General features: G+C 41.9%; 2 protein-coding genes across 2 annotated transcripts in view; one reads left to right on the forward strand and one right to left on the reverse strand.

Moving 5' to 3' along the window:
* The window catches only part of Noc3l (NOC3 like DNA replication regulator), a 41,608-nt gene extending 25,487 nt beyond the window's left edge, over positions 1-16,121 (forward strand). The window contains exon 21 of the mRNA XM_090346228.1: positions 16,017-16,121. Within this exon, the coding sequence (XP_090202354.1) occupies positions 16,017-16,028 (12 nt within the window). The 3' untranslated portion in view covers positions 16,029-16,121. The remainder of the gene's footprint in view (positions 1-16,016) is intronic.
* The window catches only part of Plce1 (phospholipase C epsilon 1), a 224,578-nt gene continuing 209,038 nt past the window's right edge, over positions 3,964-19,503 (reverse strand). Inside the window, exons 25-33 of the mRNA XM_090346226.1 lie at positions 18,211-18,374; positions 16,624-16,885; positions 16,109-16,227; positions 13,844-13,972; positions 10,630-10,839; positions 9,902-10,060; positions 7,942-8,160; positions 7,409-7,605; positions 3,964-5,636 (exon numbers count right to left, since the gene is read on the reverse strand). Coding sequence (XP_090202352.1) covers positions 7,420-7,605; positions 7,942-8,160; positions 9,902-10,060; positions 10,630-10,839; positions 13,844-13,972; positions 16,109-16,227; positions 16,624-16,885; positions 18,211-18,374 — 1,448 coding nt within the window. The 3' untranslated portion in view covers positions 3,964-5,636; positions 7,409-7,419. The remainder of the gene's footprint in view (positions 5,637-7,408; positions 7,606-7,941; positions 8,161-9,901; positions 10,061-10,629; positions 10,840-13,843; positions 13,973-16,108; positions 16,228-16,623; positions 16,886-18,210; positions 18,375-19,503) is intronic.

Here is a 19,503-nt window from a genome sequence, read left to right on the forward strand (position 1 = left end):
TGAGCCTGAGTGCTAGCCATGAGCTCCTTTTGCCCAAAGCTCACAGTCTACTACTTGAGCTACAGCACCACTTCTGGCTTTTTCTGTGATTAATTAGAGATAAAGAAGAATATTATACACTTTCTTGCCCAGTCTGGATTTGAATCACATTGCTCAGAACTCAGCCCCCTGAGTAGCTAGGATTACAGGTGTGAGCCACAAGTGCCTGGCTTTTTTATTGTTACTATAAAGATGATGGATGATAGCTTTTTAAGTAAATTTTTTTTTTTTTTTTTTTTTTTTTGCCAGTCCTGGGCTTGAGCTCAGGGCCCGAGCACTGTCCTTGGACTTTCTCAAGGTTAGAGCTCTACCACTTGAGCCTCAGCACCATTTCTGGCTTTTTTCTATGTATGTGATACCGAGGAATTGAACCTGGGTCTTCGTGCATGCTAGTCAAGTACTCTACCACTAGGCCAAACTCCCGGCCCCTAAGTTGTAATTTAAAAAAAAAAAATCTTTTGGGAGGCTGGGTGTGTTAGTGCATGCCTGTGACCCCAGCAGAGGCAAGAGGATCAGAAGTTTAATCCCAGCTTGTGGTACAGAGCCAGACCTTGTCTCAAAACAACAACAACAAAAACCCACAAACAAAAAAGAATAAGATCTGGGAGCTGGAGATATAGTTTAATTGAAATCCCTGGCTTTCATCCTAAGTATCACATTAAAAAAAAAAAAAAAACAAAACTGCGAGCTAAATCTTCCTGAAATTAATTACTATATTAAAATTATGATATAGAGCACAAAACCATGAGTGGAATGTTTTTTTTTTTCGTTTAGCTACTCTACAAATAAATACTTTTAAGAAACCAATCTAAATTTGAGCAAATTATTTATTACGGTTTTTAAGAAAATAATACCTGACAATTGGAGTCACACTGACTGGCTCTTGTTGAACTAACCTGATTTGGCCATTTAGAAAAAGAACAGACGTTTATTGTGGCTCGTTTCAAGGACAGTGTGAATGTGGTTCTAGCATTTCTGCAGTTTAGTGCATTTTCTTCCAAACCATGCAGTGATCAGGCTAGAATTGCTCTCGGACAAACTTAAGTCTAAGACTACTATTTTAGGGATCTAGGGTACCCAGCAAAAGCCTTGTTTTCCACCTTAAATATTTTATTCATACAGGCTTGGCACTGGTGGCTCAAACCTAGAATTCTAGTTACTCCGAGAATCTCAGTTCAAAGCTAATCCATGCAGACAAAACCAAAAGTCTCTCAACTCCACTTCACCAGCAAAAAAGCTGGTGTACAGCTATGGCTCAAGTGGATAGAGTGTACATAAAGTGTAATGAAAGCATGAGGCTTTTTTGCTAGCGTCAGAAATTGTTCATACTGGTAAAATACATATTCTTGTGTTAACTATAAAGCAATATTTTGTGTAAAAGCCTTTTTAGTCTATGAAATCCATGTATAAATATTTTCTGTTAATAATTGAATAAAATTTGTGTAAGCATTTTTTTTAATTGAATAACCAATTAAATAGACATCTATTGATTCAAAACCATAGAAACCAGTTGTTTTGCTCTGGGGCTTAGAGCTTTTCTTGTGAAGTAAGTGAACATAAAATACTTCTTTATCATTCCAAAGGAGTGGGGTATGTATTTCAGCTTAGTATGCATGAGTTTTAAAAGCATTTTTAGGGTCACTTCTTTTCTTGTTTTGTATGATAGTCCTGAGACTTAAATTCAGGGGCATTGTTCCTGAGTCTTTAGAAGGCTAGTGCTCTACCACTTGGCCCACAGCTCACAGATTTTCCTGCCCAGGCTGTTTTGAACTGTGCTGCTCAGATCTCAGCCTCCTGAGTTGCTAGGATTATAGAAGTGAGCCACAGGTTCCCAGCAACAGGTGGCGTTTTAAAAAGGAAATTGATTCATGCCATACGGGGCCCTCATTTATGCATAATCCCCAGTGTCTGCAGACCCCTCAAGGGGAGAAACTTTTTTGAAAGTTTGGTTAAAAGCAAGACACTTCTTAAGGTTTTACTTTTGATGAACCCAGACTTCATATTTTCTTAAGATAATATGTGAAGGGGCCTTCGCACAAGATAGTACTTTGTTCTCAGATACTGTCCTTGCTGCCTACAGCTTTACCCACAGCTCCCATATCTTTCCCGCCCTTTTGTATGCTTATGCTGTCTTGCAAAGCAGTCAGTTCCAGATGAACTGGCGCAAGACAGTGTCTGCCCTTCCTCCTTTCTCTAACCTTTTATTCTGGTAGACTTTGCCTAAAAGTTGATACCCAATAGAACGACCCACTTGATGTTCCTTTTCATTTTTAATAATATAATTAAATTAGCTTTTTATTTAAGTCATTTTCCTTACTGAATTTAGTAACAGGAGTTTGTTAACCCATATTTCTTGTAGCCTACAAAGTATAACATAGTGGTGGGTATAATTCTAGTGGCTACTTGAGATTCTTTCTAAATAATAGAACTCTGTCTTTCATTTGTAATACTGGTGTGGCTGTATAATCCAGATAAACTTCAAGTCGAATTTTTGTGTTTCTGGCAAATATCACTGTAGCCCTGTATCTCCATGCTGTCTGTTGAATGGTGGATACTGTGTGGGGTGACATGGTATGTGACAGTGGTCCACATAAAATAGTGGAGCTGAGTGCACTGGTAAAGTACACTCAGTGTACAGTGATGACATTGCCTAGCAAGGCATTTCTCAGAATGCATCCTCATCAGGTGACACATTACTGTAGTAAGAGGTTTGTTTTTGCCCATCCTGAGACTTGAACTCAGGGCCTGAGCATTGTCCTTGGGCTTTCCTCAAGGCTATCGCCTTACCACTGGAGCTACAGCTCCACTTACAGCTTTTCTGTGTATGTGTTGCTGAGGAATTGAACCCAGGTCTTTGTGCATGCTGGGCAAGCACTCTACCACGAGGCCAAACTCCAGGGCTGGGAGGTTTGTGTTTTCAAGCACTGTGTCCTTAAATTCAAAGAACAATTACACATTGTACTTTAACCTCAAAATGTGATGTTCAGCAAAGTTAGGAGACATGTAATACGCTGGATCCACTCACTTGACCCAGTGAGGCTTAGGTCAGTTGCATCAGATTTGCAGTGTAACCAGATCAGCAACTCTGCTAAAGACATTGGGGTGAGCTAGGCTGGGCACCAGTGGCTCAGGCCTGTAATCCTAGCCGCTCAGGAGGCTGAGATCTGAGGATTTTTATGCCCAGGCATAAAAATCTGTGAGACTCTTATCTCCAATTAAACTTCCAGAAACCAGATGTGGCGCTGTGGCTCAAGTGACAGAGTGCTAGACTTGAGCTTAAGAGCTCAGAGACAGCGCCCAGTGTTCAAGCCGTATGGCTGACCAAACAATAAAAAATGAAAAAGACCTTGGGGTGAGGAATGGGAAGGAAGAGGGGTAGAGGGAAGAACCTCAGGGAACGTGAAAACTAAGTCATAAACCTAGAGAGTCTAATCATTGCTTTGTGTCTTATTACTCTAGATTTCATTTGGGCTGGAGCCATATAATTCAATTTTTAATCCATGGTCAGCCATACTTCTTGGGCTATTAGTTTAAAGGTGTGATAACATGTTTCCAGAATAATTTAAAATGTGGGAAACACTGCATTAGTTGGAGATTATTTGATTTGAAAGGAAGCTAGTAGCACTGTACGAACGCAGAAGGAAGGAGCCTGAATTCTGTGGACAGTTAAGTGGCTGAGGAAGTGCTTCCAGGGACATGAAGGCCAATGGGCGTATTTTTGACACTTCTGCTTTTAGAATATGAGAGGACAAAACACATGGAGATTTTTAAAGTCATTTTTAGAACTGTTAAAATAGCTCAAAGCAAAGGTTAGGTTTTAGAAAAGGGTCTTAAATGGAAGGATAAAGTTTGAGTTCTACTTGAAAAGAAAATTGTTTAAAATTTTAAAGTCATTTGCTTCAGACAAAGAATGAGAAGAATCCATTACACTTTGTTGATGGTTTTGTTTATTTTTTGCCAGTCTGGGCACAGGTGCTGTCCTTAGCTTTTTGTGCTCAAGGCTAGTGTTCTCTTGAGCCACAGCTCCAATGTTGGCTTTTTGGGGTTAATTGGAAATAAGAGTTTTACAGACTTTACTGCTGGGGCTGGCTTTAAACCAGGATCCTCAGATCTCAGCTTCCTGAGTAGCTAGTATTACAGGCATGAGCCATTGTGCCTGGCTGTATAGTAAGGTTTTAAAAAATAATTTACATTAAGAGGCAAGTATGACTTAGTTGTGTAAACAAAAATGCAGATAAGTCTTTATATGAACATTTAGCCCATTCCATATGTTCAGAGTATACATTTTATTTTTAGATTTATCTTCAGATAGTGAAATAGAATCACTAACACTTCTAATCCATAGCAATATCAAGAAAGCTATGTCTGATAAATATATAAGTACAGTGTCAGTACAAACTTTGCAAAATAAATAAATCTACCTTAAACACCAACTCATTTTTTCTTTTAAAAATATGATTACATTTCTTATTAAGATGCCACAACTTAGTAAATATTACATTATATACCAGTCTAACTTCGTTTAGTGAAAACTAAAAATGAAATAACCTGTGAATATATGAGCAATAACCTTTTTAAAAAACAAATCATTTCTGTATGTTAAAAAGAAATTCTGAAGAAGCATGGCACTATGTACACAAATACAGAAACTAAACCGAATTACTTTGAATGAATTTTCTGTTTTAATAGGATAGATGTACATTTCCAATGCCCCCAACCTTCTCTACTTAGTCATATCAATATATTGCTAGTTTTCTTAGTCTCAGAACTTAATATGTCCTACCCCCAGTTCTGTAAGTCAGGGTCGGCAAACTGGCCCTTGGGCCAAATTCAGCTTGCCATCTGGTTTTGTGTGAGCCTAAAACTAAGAATAGCTTTTGCATTTTTTTTCTTTTTGGGGGGACAGTACTGGGGCCAAATTTAGGGCCAGGATGCTGTCTCATAGCTTTCTAACTCAAGGCTGATGCTCTACCACTTGAACCACAGCTATACTTCTAGCTTTTTTGGTAGCTAATTGGAGACAGAGTCTCATAGACTTTTTTGCCCACACTGTCTTTGAACCATAATCCTCAGATCTCAGCCTCCTGAGTAGTTAGGATTACAGACATGAACCACCATTGTCTGGAAGCTTTTTCACTTTTAAACTAGTTAGAAAAAAAATCAAAAGAATATGTGTGATATGTGACAATTATGACATTCCAATTTCAGTGTCCATAAATAGTTTTATTACTGGAATTATACACGTTCACTCGTGTACTGTTGTCTGGCGGCTGTTGCCTGCCACGGCAGATTTGAGTAGTTGGTAGTTGTACATAGACCACGTGGCTCCACTCATGAGCCATGGACTGTCTGGCCACTTACAGAGTTTGTTGACACTTGCTCTCAGTTACTGCAAGCATAGGGACGGTGCCTCCCCTGGATTTTCCTCCTTGGTCTCCTTGAGCGCTGGGCTGCTGTGCTCGTCATCTCCATGGATCTCATGAAGGATGACTGCAGTTTAGAAATCCTCCACTTCCAGTTTAAATCTGAGGAAACCAAGGAAGCTCGTTTCTTTCTGCTGTTAGTTCGCAACTAACTTCTTGCCAAAAAAGCTTCACCTGTAACGTAGAGTCAAGTTTATTAGGATATTGAAGATAAACAAGACATCTTTATAGCTTAGTGAGGTTCAGAGTTTTTCCACCAAGAAACCCACAGCTCTGGTGGTTCATTTTAGGGGCTCATGTATTTCCTATAACTCACAATTGTATTCTTACTAGGAAGAACTTCGTCCTACTTCTGCTCTGGAACAATAATACATCCTTTAGCAAAAGAACTTCTTATGGCATTCAGATAAGTTGTTTAAGAGAAGGTGGAGTGCTTCCAACTTTTCTTGATTGTTAATACAATCAGTTACTTGAGATAGAGTAAGATGAATATGCTTTGGCAACTCCCTCCCTCCCTCCTTCCCTCCCTCCCTCCCTCCCTCCCTCCCTTTCTTTCTTCCTTCCTTCCCTCCTCTCCCACCCTCCCCCGCTTCCTTTCCTTTTCAGTACTGGTGCTGAACTCTAGAGACTCACACTTCCTAGGCTGATACTTTACCAGCCATACTTCTCGTCTATTTGCTGTTTTGTTTGTTTGTTTTTGTTTTTTCTTTCCAGTCCTGGGGCTTGAACTCAGGGCCTGGGCACTGTCCTTTGACACTTTACTCAATGTTAGCACTCTGCCCCTTGAGCCACAGCACCACTTCCAGCTTTTTCTGAGTTTGTAATACCAAGGAATCGAACCCAGAGCTTTGTGCATGCTAGGTGAGCATTCTACCACTAGGCCACACTAGGCCCTTGCTAGTTGTTTTTGAGATGGAGTCTAGGAAACTTTTCTTTCTTGTCTGGCCTTAAACTATGATCCTCCAGATCGCAGCCTCTTGAATAACTAGTATTACAAGTGTGAACCCACTAGTACCTAGTCTGCCAAACTTTAAATTGTTATTTATCAATATTTTCAATGTGAATATTTTCAGAAAAAAGAAACCCATGAAATATGAAATATGTCACTTAGAAAATGGCAAAAATAGGGGGAGGGAAATGGGGACCAAGACATGAGAAAGGGTATCAATGTATGTGAAGTGATGCACCTTCCATCTAGCGAATGTAATGTAACCCTTAATTACAATAAAAATTATATGGAAAAAAATTAAAAGAAAATGGCAAAAACACTAAATCTATTTTCTTATGAGCACCCAATAAAAGAGCCCCCTTCTTTTTTAAATAAGTGCTTTTCTTGGCAATGCTATCATCCAAATGTAACATGGAATGTAAATTCCTATACCAGCACCAGTGCCAATTTTTTTTTTGGGGGGGGCAGGTCATGTTGACTTGGGCCTGGGTGCTGTCTCTGAGCTCTTCAGCTCAAGGCTGCCACCCTATCCCTTGAGCCAAGCCTCCTGAGTAGCTAGGATTACAGGTATGAGCCATGGTCCAGCCCCAATGCTGTTTTTTTTTGTGGGTTTTTTTTGTTGTTGTTGTTGTTTGTTTTGAAAGAGAAGCTGCCACTTGTAGCAAAGACTCTTAGCAATTTTTTTTTTTTTTTGGTCAGTGGTGAGGCTTGAACTCTGGGCCTGGGCACTGTCCCTGAACTCTTCAGCTCAAGGCTACTGCCCTACCACTTGAACCACAGCACCACTTCCTCTTAGCAACGTTTAAAAGACAAAGGCTTCTAAAACGTCTGCTTGCTATAGGAAAATTGAACCTAAAGGCAACTAACCATAAGTCATTGCCACTCTCGCACTTTCCTAAAATTCCTAAGCGATTATGTACTCATGCATTATTCTTCCTGCCTCGCAAAGCAGTTTCAGTTGAGCCCTATTTGGAAATGGTGCAGTGCCATCTCGTACCTGGCCCTTGGTTACTGTCGGCATTCCATCGTGTCACTGGAGGACAAGCTACCCACAGGTTTCTCCTTGTTTTGGAGATTTTCTGAAGCTGAAAGCTGGGGAGGAGATGTGGGTCCTCGGGGCTGTTTCGTTGACTTGGTTAGCTTCTTCAGTTCACTGGCAAAAGAGATCCCTCTTCTTTTATCTTCACGGGATGCCTGGGGAAAAAAGAACCTTACCTTGAGGTTAGGTGGAAGCCAGGGACTTGGAACCCAGGGACCTGGCTCACATGCATGATAGTGGAGAGGACCCTTTCCACTGTGCTGTCTGGGAAGAAGGGCCAAGGGATTCCTCTGAGCACTTCTTGAACTAATGATGGAGCATATTCATTGGTTTGTTTACCCATACCCTGAAACACACACCTAACAAGTCTTTCCAAACAACTCCTCCCAGGAACTTTCCCTAGATTTCACTAGTTCCCAAATTTGGTTGTGGATATAAATCTGTGACTATCAAATGATTCATGAAGAGAACAATGTAACTTGGAACTCTACCTGCACCTGCTCTTTGAGCTTAAGGATGAATTTTCCTGCACCTTTCCACTTGCTTTGGGCTTGAAACACGCACTCTTGATCCAGAAGGACCCGCTGTGAGGACTTAGGGGCAGCAGACTTCTTGTTGGATGTGTCTTTTACCACCTCTTCCAAAAGCACGTAGTCCCCCGGGTTAGGGTTACTCAAGATGCTATAGGAATACTTGGCTTTGCATAAAGTCTGAAAGATAAGTTTCAACTAACTGAATACAGTATCTCCAACATATGTGTGCATTCTACATGGAACTCTTAAGATAGACAAGAGGCACAGACTTTTGCAGAAGGAAGAGCTATGTAGCTCTTATCATCCAGCATCTCCTTTTCCATGGCTCATAACACATCTGCATCTTGCCTCCTGTGAGTCGAATTTCGGTGAGGAAACAAGTTTGTACCACTTAAAGCAGATTCCAGAGGACAAAGCTTAAACTTGCATGGGTTAAGCAGAGTATGCACAGCTAATACAGTAAAGATTCAGTCTAGATTCAAATGAGATTTTAGTCTGGATTTCTAAGCTGGATTTCATATAACCAGTGAGGAACAGAATCCAGCCTGCCAGTCTGTGTCCCAGAACACTCTGTCATGCTCTTGCAAGTTAAAAGAAAATTTAGAAGTCAGAGGTCACGTTTTCTTTTCATTTAGACCAAGAATTATCTTCCACATATGCATTTATTCACTCATCAAAGATTTATTTAGTCAAGGCCTACTACATGTCAGACACAGCCCTTTACTTAGGGAAGATAAAAATATGCAAAAGAAGAATCTGGAACTTAGTTATGGAAGTTACTAACCAAGTTATCACACAAGAGGGATAGCAAAAGCTGGCACAGTGGCTCACGCCTGTAATCCTAGCTACTCAGGAGCCTGAGGTCTGAGGATCACGGTCCTAAGCTAGTTCAGGCAGAAAAGTCCACAAGACTTATCTTGAATTCACTACTCAAAAACTAAGAGTGAAGCTGTAGCTCAAAGTGGTAGAGTACAAGCCTTGAGCAAAAGAGCTCAGGGGCCGTCCAGGCCCTGAGCGGAAGCCCCACAATCCCCCCCCCCCCCCAAAAAAAAGGAAGAAGGAGCAAATCATGAATGTATGAATGTAGTGATTCATAACGTGTGGTGTTTACTACACATTACAAACTCATTATATAAAAAAAAAAAACAAAACAAGCATTTACTGGCAGTCTTCACAACAGCCTTGTGAGGAAAGTACTATTATACTATCTCTATTTTCTCCATGTGGTGACTTACAACATAAGGGTAGGCCAGAGCCAACTAGAATGGTCTAGTGAAAGCAGACAGGAGAAAGTCCACTGTGGAAACAAACCAGGGATTCTTCCTCCCAAAGACCTTGCTCAGTATAAAAAAGGTATCGATTTGAGAGCTCTCAACAATGAATAAGAAGGAGAGCTAATTATTGGTCTGGCTCCTAACCATTACGCTGTGTCACTTGTTAAGTATATGTTTAATGAATGCAAAGTTGCAAAGCATGAGGAGGCTAGGAAGGAAGGAAAAGTCAGAAAGGATGTAAACAAGGAAGCTTGACCTAGAGGAGTGGAGACAGCTGGCCTTGTCTTTTGTAGGATCCTGCAATAGTGGTCCTTAGCTAGACAGGCATTTCTGGGACAATGAATTATCTTTGCAGAGCCACCTCCTATATTCAGCATTACCAGTGCTTGGTAGGGATCCAGATTCATTGCAGACAGGAGGTAAACTAGTATTTCCTGTCCTTCATTCATACAATGAGCTGTTAATGTATAGACCTGGGATTATCCTCAATCATTGATACTGACAAAAGGACCCACGTGAGGAAAGGAGAGGTTTGTTTTTCTTCCTATGTGATGCTAGAGCTAAAACCCAGGGCCCTGTGCATGCTGGGTAAGCGTGGAGCTTTACCATGGAGCTGCTTCACATCCACAGGAAGAGGGGTTTACCTGCTGAATGACCTCTTGGGCAGTGCTGACACGGGGTGCTTTGATGACTGTTCGAGGCTGTTCTGGAGAAACGTCATGCACTTGGACGAAGAAACTCTCCTCTTCTGAGCTCAAGATCACCTCCTTGTCATCTTGAGCAACACTTTTCTCTTCTGGAGTCTGTGTTAAAAAGGAAAACATGCAAATGGTAAGGCAAGGCAGAAGGAAGAAAAATTAACCAAAATTTTGGTTGTAATTTGGTAGTGTATTTCGGGTGTTACCCCTTCCCTTGCTCTCTCACAGATTTTCCCTCCATCCTCCACCACAAATTTTCAGCAGTGTCTAGTGAGTACCACTGCTGCATTTTCATATTTTATATTTCATGTTAGTATTTCATATACTATTGGCACACACCTGTACTTCTAACTACGCAGGAGCCTGAGGTCTGAGAATCCTGGTACCAGGCTACCCTAAGAAGGAAAGTCAATATGAGACCTTTATCTCTTAACTGCTAACAAGCCAGAAGTGGAATTGTGACTCAAGTGGTACAGCACTAGCCTTGAATGAAAACGCTAAGGGACGGTGCCCAGACCCTGAGTTTAAGCCCCAGGACCAGAACAACAACACAAAAAGAAATAATCTGACTCAAATTGTGGTCAAATGAAATTCAGGATTTGAGGGTGTGAGTGGTGAGGTAATCATCAAGTACTGGGCTGCTCTTGTGTAGGCCCCGCCCAGGATATACGTACTTCCTGCTGGGCTTTTAAGACAATCCTGCCTACGTATCCTTCTTCTGGAAACCAGCTGCTTAAGATCTGCATGATCTCTTCTTCTGGACCAATGACCCTCTGGAATGGTGGTTTCCTGCACTCATTCTTTTCTTTAGATATAAAATACTTCTCTTCCATCAAAAAATAGTCTGTGGCAATCAGTTTAGTGTCTTGATCAGACGTCAGAATCTAAAAGAAAAAACAAAGATAAAACTAAGCACACCCCTTTTGGTGTGTAACCAAGGCAACACAAAATGTCTTTGTTTCCTTGGTGGTCAGACAGGTATGATATGTAATTCACAAGTGGAGACTATTTGCTCTGAGTGTTAGGTAAATTCTTTTTTGTGTGTGGGGGTCATTGGGCTTGACCTCAGCCTGGGCGTTGTCCCTGAGCTCTTCAGCTCAAGGCTACCACCCTCCCTTGAGCCAAGCCCCAATTCCCATTTTCAAGAGGTTAATTAGAGATAAGAGTCTCAGGTTCTGTTGGCTTTGAACCTTGATCCTACTAGCTAGGATTACAGGCATGAGCCACCATGCCCAGCTTGTCTAGGAATTTTTGTATGCCCACATTTATGTCTGCTTTAATCCCCATGTGGGACCACTATTTTTTTTTAACCACAGCTAGATTGAGAGATACAATGGAATAGCGTTCTCATTCCATGAATTTAGCCCTTTCTCATCTCACAATTCACGATGAGAGTAAGAACTGAGTCCAGCTTTTTCTAACATGGTCTCATTTACTCATATTGGAAATAATCTCATGAAAGAGTCACAGGGTTAGACTCTCATCTGATTAAGCTACTGGAACTCTCCTTTCAGTAAACGCATCCCACAATGTCTGCAGTCTTGGTATTCTGTGCTAGTTATTGCTCCTGTGCAGTTTAATGGAACAGCAGAAACAGAGTTTAGGTGCCAGTGAGACCTAGGGCTGAGATTTCCTTTAAGGACTTCCTAGCTATGAAGTATTGGGTGTGATACTTAGCTCCTTGGAGATCTGATTTTCCCATCTTCAAAATCAGTCACAGTAACAGTCTTGATTATTTTTAATGATCAGGGTAGGAGACATACCATGAGTACATTATGAGTAGCCATCACTGTGGTCATTTTTACCCATGTATTCTTTGCACTCCTTTTGCAGGGTTTGTGACAAAAAGTTGAACTCTTTAGGGAGTAAAGGTCATTCATGCTGAAGAAATGCCCTTTGTTTCCTTCCTGTAAGAAATATCTGCCACCACCTGACCAGGATTAAGCAAGCATCTATCTCACCAAATGTCAATCAAAGTTGACATTTTCTCAAATGGAGGAAGAGCAGAATGTAACACATTTACTGGAAGTAGATGATTCTTGGAAAACTGATTTTTCCACAGAGCTTTTGGTCTGGCTGTGAGACCAGATCACGCAATCAAGCCCATTGGGTCAAGAAGCAAGTGGATTAATGTAAACATATCCACTACAGGAGTAATCTAGGATGTGAAGCCTCCAGGAGGGCAGGTCACCTCCATGAGAAGGGCCAGAGGCACTGTTCCTCAGTCCTAGGGAGTTTTTGCTCATTGGCCTGGGGTGACAATATAGTAAGGGTCTACTTTTTAAAGGTGGCCCTTGGGAAGTTCTTCTTACTCAAAAAGAAAACCAAAACAAGGGCTTGGAGTGTGGCCTAGTAATAGAGGGCTCGCCTAGCAAACACAAAGCCCTGGGTTCAATTCCTTGGTATCACATACACAGAAAAAGTCAGAAGTGGTTCTATGCCTCAAGTGGCAGATCACTAGCCTTGAGCAACAAGTGTCCAAGGACAGTGTTCAGGCTCTGAGTTCAAGCCCCAGGACTGGCGAAAGAAAGAAAGAAAGAAAGAAAGAAAGAAAGAAAGAAAGAAAGAAAGAAAGAAAGAAAGAAAGAAAGAAGAGAGAGAGAGAGAGAGAGAGAGAGAGAGAGAGAGAGAGAGAGAGAGAGAGAGAGAGAAAGAAAGAAAGAAAGAAAGAAAGAAAGAAAGAAAGAAAGGAAAAAAGAAAGAACAACAACAACAACTGTGTTTTGTGATAATAGATGCTAAAGTTCATGGTCTAATAGGTAAACAAATAAAAAAAATAAAACCTAAAGAGCCAAACCACATCCCTACATCCCCTCAGCAGTAGCTTCTGTTTGGTAATTCATGAAAAGTGGTTATCACTGCAGTTTCCGATGATTCTTCTTTAGGTCAGTTTATACAATATGAAAATGAAAGTGTTGATCTTTGAGTGCAAAATGTGGTTCTTTAAAGGACAGAGCCATTTATTAATAATCACGAATTGAGTATGGTTGTTCCATTGATTTTAAATTCCTCCATGCATTCTATGGTTCCAGATACAATGTATCATGTGCTCTAACTTCAGAGGGAGCTCCTAGGTCACTCTCCTTGACCTCTGCTTCCTGTCAAGGGGAGAGTGGGTTGTATGTAAGAGACTGTAAGCATAGTGGGCCACTGGGCCTATCAGAGCTTGCACAAGGGTCTTGCTCTGCCCTTTGAGGGGCTGTCTGCCAAGCTGCCCTCCTTTTGCATGCTGCTCTCTCCCCTAGTGTTCTGCCTCCCCACCCTGCCACATGTCCTCCCCTAGCTGATGATACTGCCTGAAGAAGGTCACAAAGATTGCCATAGGAATCCAGAGAAATGTCATTCCAGCATGAGAAGAGAAGAGGGCTTAGGCCAGTTCTGCCTCAGGGGCTGAGGGCAACAGGCTCTCATTCTCTTGTAGGTGCTCTGTGCTGATCTGTACCACCAGAAGGGTAAGACCTTGTTGTCCAAGACAGTGAGCCAAGGCAGGAGGGCAAGGAGGCTGCTCCTGCACAGGGCGGCCCGAGGGGCTGTGGAGTCCCCATGCTGGAGAATGTGATCCAGTTCATTAACCTATGCAGCTCATGTGAACATTCTGATTGCTCATCTGTGTCATGGTAACGAGAAAGGCGATACCCAGGGCTAGGCCTAAGGGGAAGGGCATTGTTGGAAAGCCATCCACTCTGGTCGGGATGCTTCTACAGCCCCTTTCTAAAGAACGGTTTAAATGGCTTCGGATAATATAGCTCATCTGGTGATTCCAAGATCTCTCAGATCATTCTTAGGGTGGATCTAAATGTTGAACAGCATTAGCAAGTGATCATCACAGATGTGTTCACCCACACGTTAGACATCAGATTCCCCTAACTGTGGGCTCAGTAAACCTACCTGCTGGAGCAGCTGCTTTGCTTTGGTGCCTCCACCTATAGTAAAAACAGAAAATGGCTCTGGCCCTGGGACCCCATGTACTGTGACTCTGTAAGTCTGAGAACATCTTCTCTCTTCTGTATTAAACATCTGCCAGAAAGAAAAACCACATCTTCTTATTAATTCTAAACAACATAACAATCCTAGGCCCTGTTCAAAGCAGAAGTGCTTGTATTTAGAAATATGCATAGTAATGTGGTAGAATAGAGAAACAACATCCTCTTTCTCAATAGGCTAATGAGGAGCACATTACCAAAGGCTTGATTTATTTTAAATCACAGTATACCTTTCCAACAAAATTAGAGAATGATATTATACGAGACACATGTTAGTCCTTACTTCTATAAATCCACATTCTATAATATCTGTTGATAAGGCAAGAAATAAAATTCAAGGATGGCAGCATACGCCTCAGGGAGCCAGGATAGGAGGGAGAGTTCAAGGTCAGCTTGGTTACATACTGAGACCCTGTTAAACTAGGACAAACAAAATACGATAAATAAAATGCTTTATCCCTAAAGAGACTGCACCATTCAGACGTAGAGGTATTATTTGGATGCCATTAAATGTACTTGCTTTAATTATACAGTTCAGTCTGCATTATGTTTTCAAAGAAGGAAGTTACCAACATGTTAAAGAGAAGAAAACTAGCATGGTGGCTCATACTGTAATCCTGGCTGTGATGGGATGGGTCCCAGCTCAAGGAGAGAAGCAGCAAAAAGTATGTGAGGCATTCCTCCCCCTCCCCCATTCTCATCCAATAAAAAGCTGGATGTGGTAGCAAGACCTGCTCTCCCAGCTATGCAGGCAGTGTAAATAAGAGGATCAGAGTCCAGTTGTGTAGGTCAGAAAAAAAAAAAAAGGCTGTATTCCAAACAGTGTGGAAGAAAAAAGGGCTGGGAATATAGCTCAAGCGATAGAGTGATCAAGACTCTGAGTTTAAATTCCAGTACTGCCAGAAAACCCTCTAGATGTCCTACTTTTCTTGAGAAACCAGAAGATCTGGTGACACTGTATGGCAACAGCAGCTAGAGTTAAGAGCTGAGTGACAGCAGCCCCTATGAAGTATCCATGAGCCCTTTGCCTAGCCCTCTTGTCTGCATTTACATCATCCCTGTGCCATCCTCTGGCATTGAGAAGCAGTGTTGGAAATAATACCGTGTGCATTTGGTTTCAGAAGCGTCATGAGTAAAGATGGGCCTTTCAAAGCACTTGTGGGTGCTTCCAATAAATATTTTAAATGAGGAATAACATATCCAGATTTAGGTTTTAGATCTGCCTGGAATGTCTTAAAGGAAACAGAGGGGGCCAAATTCAGAAGAAAAGAGACGAGTTGGGAATTTACTGCTATGGCAAGGTGAGAATGAATGAAAAGCTGAGGCAGTAGGATTGGACAGAGAGGAATGGATCTGAAAGACACAGAGATGGGCACAGGGAGATGCCTAGTATTCAGTTACTGGCTCTGGAATTGGAGGGGCAATGAATGTAGAGTTGGTAAGCTCATATGCTGCTGCCAAGAGCACTAAGAATGCCATGCTTAGATATTTTGAGGGAGAGAGAGAGAGACAGACAGACAGACAGACAGAAAGAGAGTACTGAGGCTTGAATTCAAGGCTTCACACTCTTGCTTAGATTTCTCACTCAAGGCTGGTGCTCTACTATTGACCCACCACGCACAAATGGTACTTGAATGTAGTAACTCAAGTATTTGAGTGATAACTTCAGCCACTTCCAGCTTTCTGGTGGTTTAAGAAATAAAGAGTCTGCTTCCCAGGCTGGCTTCAAATCATGATTCTGAGATCTCTGTCTCTTGTGTAATTAGGATTACAGGTGTGAGCCACCAGCACTTTGACTTACAATGATTTCTAAGCTCCCCGACGATAAAAATTGTGCCAGGTTGTAGTTATGACAAAAGGAAACAGAAGAATACAGAGTTGGGGTAAAGATAAAGAAGACAGTGACAGGAATAAGAGAAAGAAAAGACGAAAGAAGAAAGCAGGCCTGGAGATGCAGTGGTAGAAGCAGTGTAAAGCAGTGATACTGCCAGCACAGGAGTCCCCCAAAGCTCTTTAGGACTGTGCAGAAGTATACTATTAATACAAAAGTGATTAAATAAATATGTTTTTTTCCATAGCTACCTAATTAATGATTCATTGGCCACTTTACTGAACCACAAGAGAGCCCACCTCCCGTGTACAGCTATGTTGAGTGAAAGAGAACAATTACCAAAGAGGCTGACATAGTACTGCCAGAGGAAATTTCTTCCATCCGTCTGCTGCTTATGAATAAACTAGAGATTTCCAGGACTTCATTGTGGAGATTCCTCAGCTGAAGATGTCGATATCCTGGAGTAACGCACAGGTAGAGAGGACTGTTAACCATGCACTAGTGGACTATGCGAAGAAGAGTCTCCTGGAAGTCAATAATTGGAATATGACCTTAAAATTGTGACCTGCATATCATTACAAAGAGCAGTGGATAATTCCTATGTATGTCAGTGTTCCTGGAACAATGCACAGGTCTGGTGCCAAAATCCCTGAGTGCCACATCAAAGCCAATCCATAAGCCTTTTCCCAGGATCACCCAACAGCCGCCCTGATACGAGTGGACTTGCACCAGGCACCACTGCCAATCACCACTCGTGTTGCCTTGATCACCCCCCAGTTCTCCTCCTCATTGTCATTTCTACTTCCCTCTGGCTTTCACAATGCCAAGGATGCTGTTCGGGGCTGGTGGTCTACCTCGTTTTAAAGCTTTGAGGGGAATAATCCTCTGAGCAGTGACTGCCGAGCTGTTGTTTTCCACCACTGCAAAACGAAGAAATACAAGGTCTTCAAAGTGAACCCGGAACAGGAACTGTTCGTTCCACATGGGGTTCAGAGTGTTTCGGTGGATGGGCTTCGTGCGGAAATGGCAGCTGTCCAGGGGTATGCCCAGGACATCGACTTCAATGCAGGGGCTCCCTGTGCTGTTACTAGGGCACACATTTTGGCCTGAGACAATCTGCAGGTGGAAAAAACAAAAAAGATCAAGGTCACAGAAGATGACAGAGAAGGAAAGACAATCTCTAGATTTCCCAACTCCCTCCACAAAGAATGTAGAAATGGACAAGGCGAATGATTAAGAAAACTATAACGCCAAAACAAGTGACTATCATCAGGAAATCACATGACTAGGATCATGTGAACAGGCTATTTTGCCAACAGCATTCACTTAACTGTGACTTTCAATGGTCAAATTTTCCAGTAGCATCAAATCCCTGAAGAAAGATGAAATTACAGTTCCCACACAGGGGTTTCAGCTCATGAGTGCTGTGCATCTTGATCAGTTCCACCCTTTCCACCATTCCTCCCATTTTCCCAACCCTAACTCAGAATTGTCCTTAACAGTTTTAGTTTTCAAGCAAGTGGCAATATTCAATTAAAACGAGTCTGTAGCCTTTTGTAAACCAATACAACTATATTCAACTTGGCAAAAACGGTCAAGTAGGACTGGGAGTTTGGCCTAGTAGTAGAGTGCTTGCCTAGCATGCACGAAGACCTAGGTTTGAGTCCTCAGTACCACATACATACAAAAAAAAGCCAGAAATGGTGCTGCGGGTCAAGTGGTAGAGCTCTAGCCTTGAGAAAGCCCAAGGACAGTGCTCAGATCCTGAGCCCAAAACCAGGACTGGCAAAAAGAAATAAGAAAAGGAAAAAGAGAAAAAGAAAAGGTCAAGTAGAAAGGGGTTACGACTGCTTTGTCTTGGGCTAAGAGAAAAGTAGTTTTGATGGTGGGAAATGAATGGGGCTGTTGCAGGGCTGGGGGTGTCATGAGCAGAGTTCTTTGGAGAGAGAAAAGGACATGATCTAAAGAGGCAGAGGAGAAATGGCCTTGTCCCCCTGTCTCTCCCTCATACCTCCCTCATTTGCTAGCTAAGAGAGAACCAAGAAGCAGGGTAGAAGAACAGAATGATGAGCTGTTGGTTCTCTGGTGGAGTTCTGACTAAATTATTTAGGTGGCAGAAAGCACAAGGAACTGTTAAAGGAGAAGCAGGGAAGGTACCTTATTGTAGCCATGGATTGATACCTTTGTGTGACCCTAGTGTTTGTTGAAGCTTAAGGTGAACTGGCTTAACAAGGAGCTCAGCATTTATGGGGTGTACTCTTCCTTATGAATTCTGGGGGACCCAGAAAACAGAATGTCCATCTTTAGTCCATCAGGTGAAGCAGGGGGCTCCTCAGACCCACTGCTTGACCACAGTCACTGCTTTCTGGGAGATAAAGACATTACTGTAGATATAAAATCTGAATGAATGACTTGGGACATGACAGCTTTGTCCTACTTACAGATAAGGAATAGATGGCAGGGTCCATGCTGTCTATATCTCTTTCCAGCGGAGAAAACTTCTGATACATGGGGCAGCTCTTGTCCCACAGAACTGGGGGCTTCAAAACATAGCCACAGCCACCATTTGCCTCAAACATTGCAGCATTTAAATGTAATGGGAGATCTGCAAAATAAAAGCCCCAAACTACTTATTCCTTTGTAGCCTAAGTGTCATAAATTTAAAGCTTCAAAGAATGTTGTGGCCACCATCTGAGAGACCAAGCATGGAGAAAAAAAATCAGCCTCTCACTCCATAAATGGACGGATACCCTCTGCGTGCCATGACATGCTACCTTCCAGCCATAACAGTGGGAGATGATAAAAATCTCTGTCTTCCCCAATAGTCTGTAACAATACCACTTGCAAGCTCCTTTGTTTGCCCCCCCCCTCAGTTCTAGGGCTTGAACTCAGGGCCTTGGTGCTGTTCCTTAGCTCTTTCACTCAAAGCTGGTGCTCTACCACTTGAGACTTGAGCCACACAACTCCACTCCTGTCTTTTTGGTTCTTAATTAGAGACAAGAGTTTCATGGACCATCCTGCCCAGGCTGGCTTCAAACTGTAGTCCTTAGATTTCAGCTTTTCCAGTAGTTGACTTGCTTAAGGTACCGACCAGAAAGTGCCTTGATTAAAAACAAGACGAAACAAAAAAAACCCCCTCATCTTGCAAGTAAAAATTGACAACATTTATCTGAAACATCTTGTAAAATGCCTCATTTTATACTGAATTTGGGAAGGAATCATTCCATTTTTTAAAAATCTCCAAACACTGAGTCATGCAGACAATTTTATGGCCAAATCCCACTACTTCAAAGGTAAGATAAAATCTTAACGATACAAGAATGAACAATAGTCAAAACAAATCCCCCAACTTTTTTTTTGGAAATCTTTATTTCAACCCATAAATTAGGTTTTACCTCTTTTTTTTCCTGCTGTAGTTAAATACAGAAAAAAATCCATTGCATATGATTCACATCATGTCCCAGTCCCCTCAATCATAAACTCTGTGAACCCTAACAGAAAGGTCGAGTGTTTTGTGGCCAAACTTTATTTGGCACAGTTCTTTGATGGATGATTGGATTCCTGTATGGCTTCAGAACTCTTCCACTTTCACATGTTCCTCTGATGGCTCAAGTCTGTATGGAAACTGTCCCAACAAGCAGAGGGTTTATGAGACACACCTGACGAATGTTCCCTCTGATAGATTCCTTCCATGTGCAGAATGAACTTTGATGCATGGACCAACATCAAACAAC

This window comes from Megascapheus bottae, chromosome 15, assembly GCF_031878675.1.
Source record: "Megascapheus bottae isolate mThoBot1 chromosome 15, mThoBot2.hap1, whole genome shotgun sequence".
Lineage (NCBI taxonomy): Eukaryota > Metazoa > Chordata > Mammalia > Rodentia > Geomyidae > Megascapheus > Megascapheus bottae.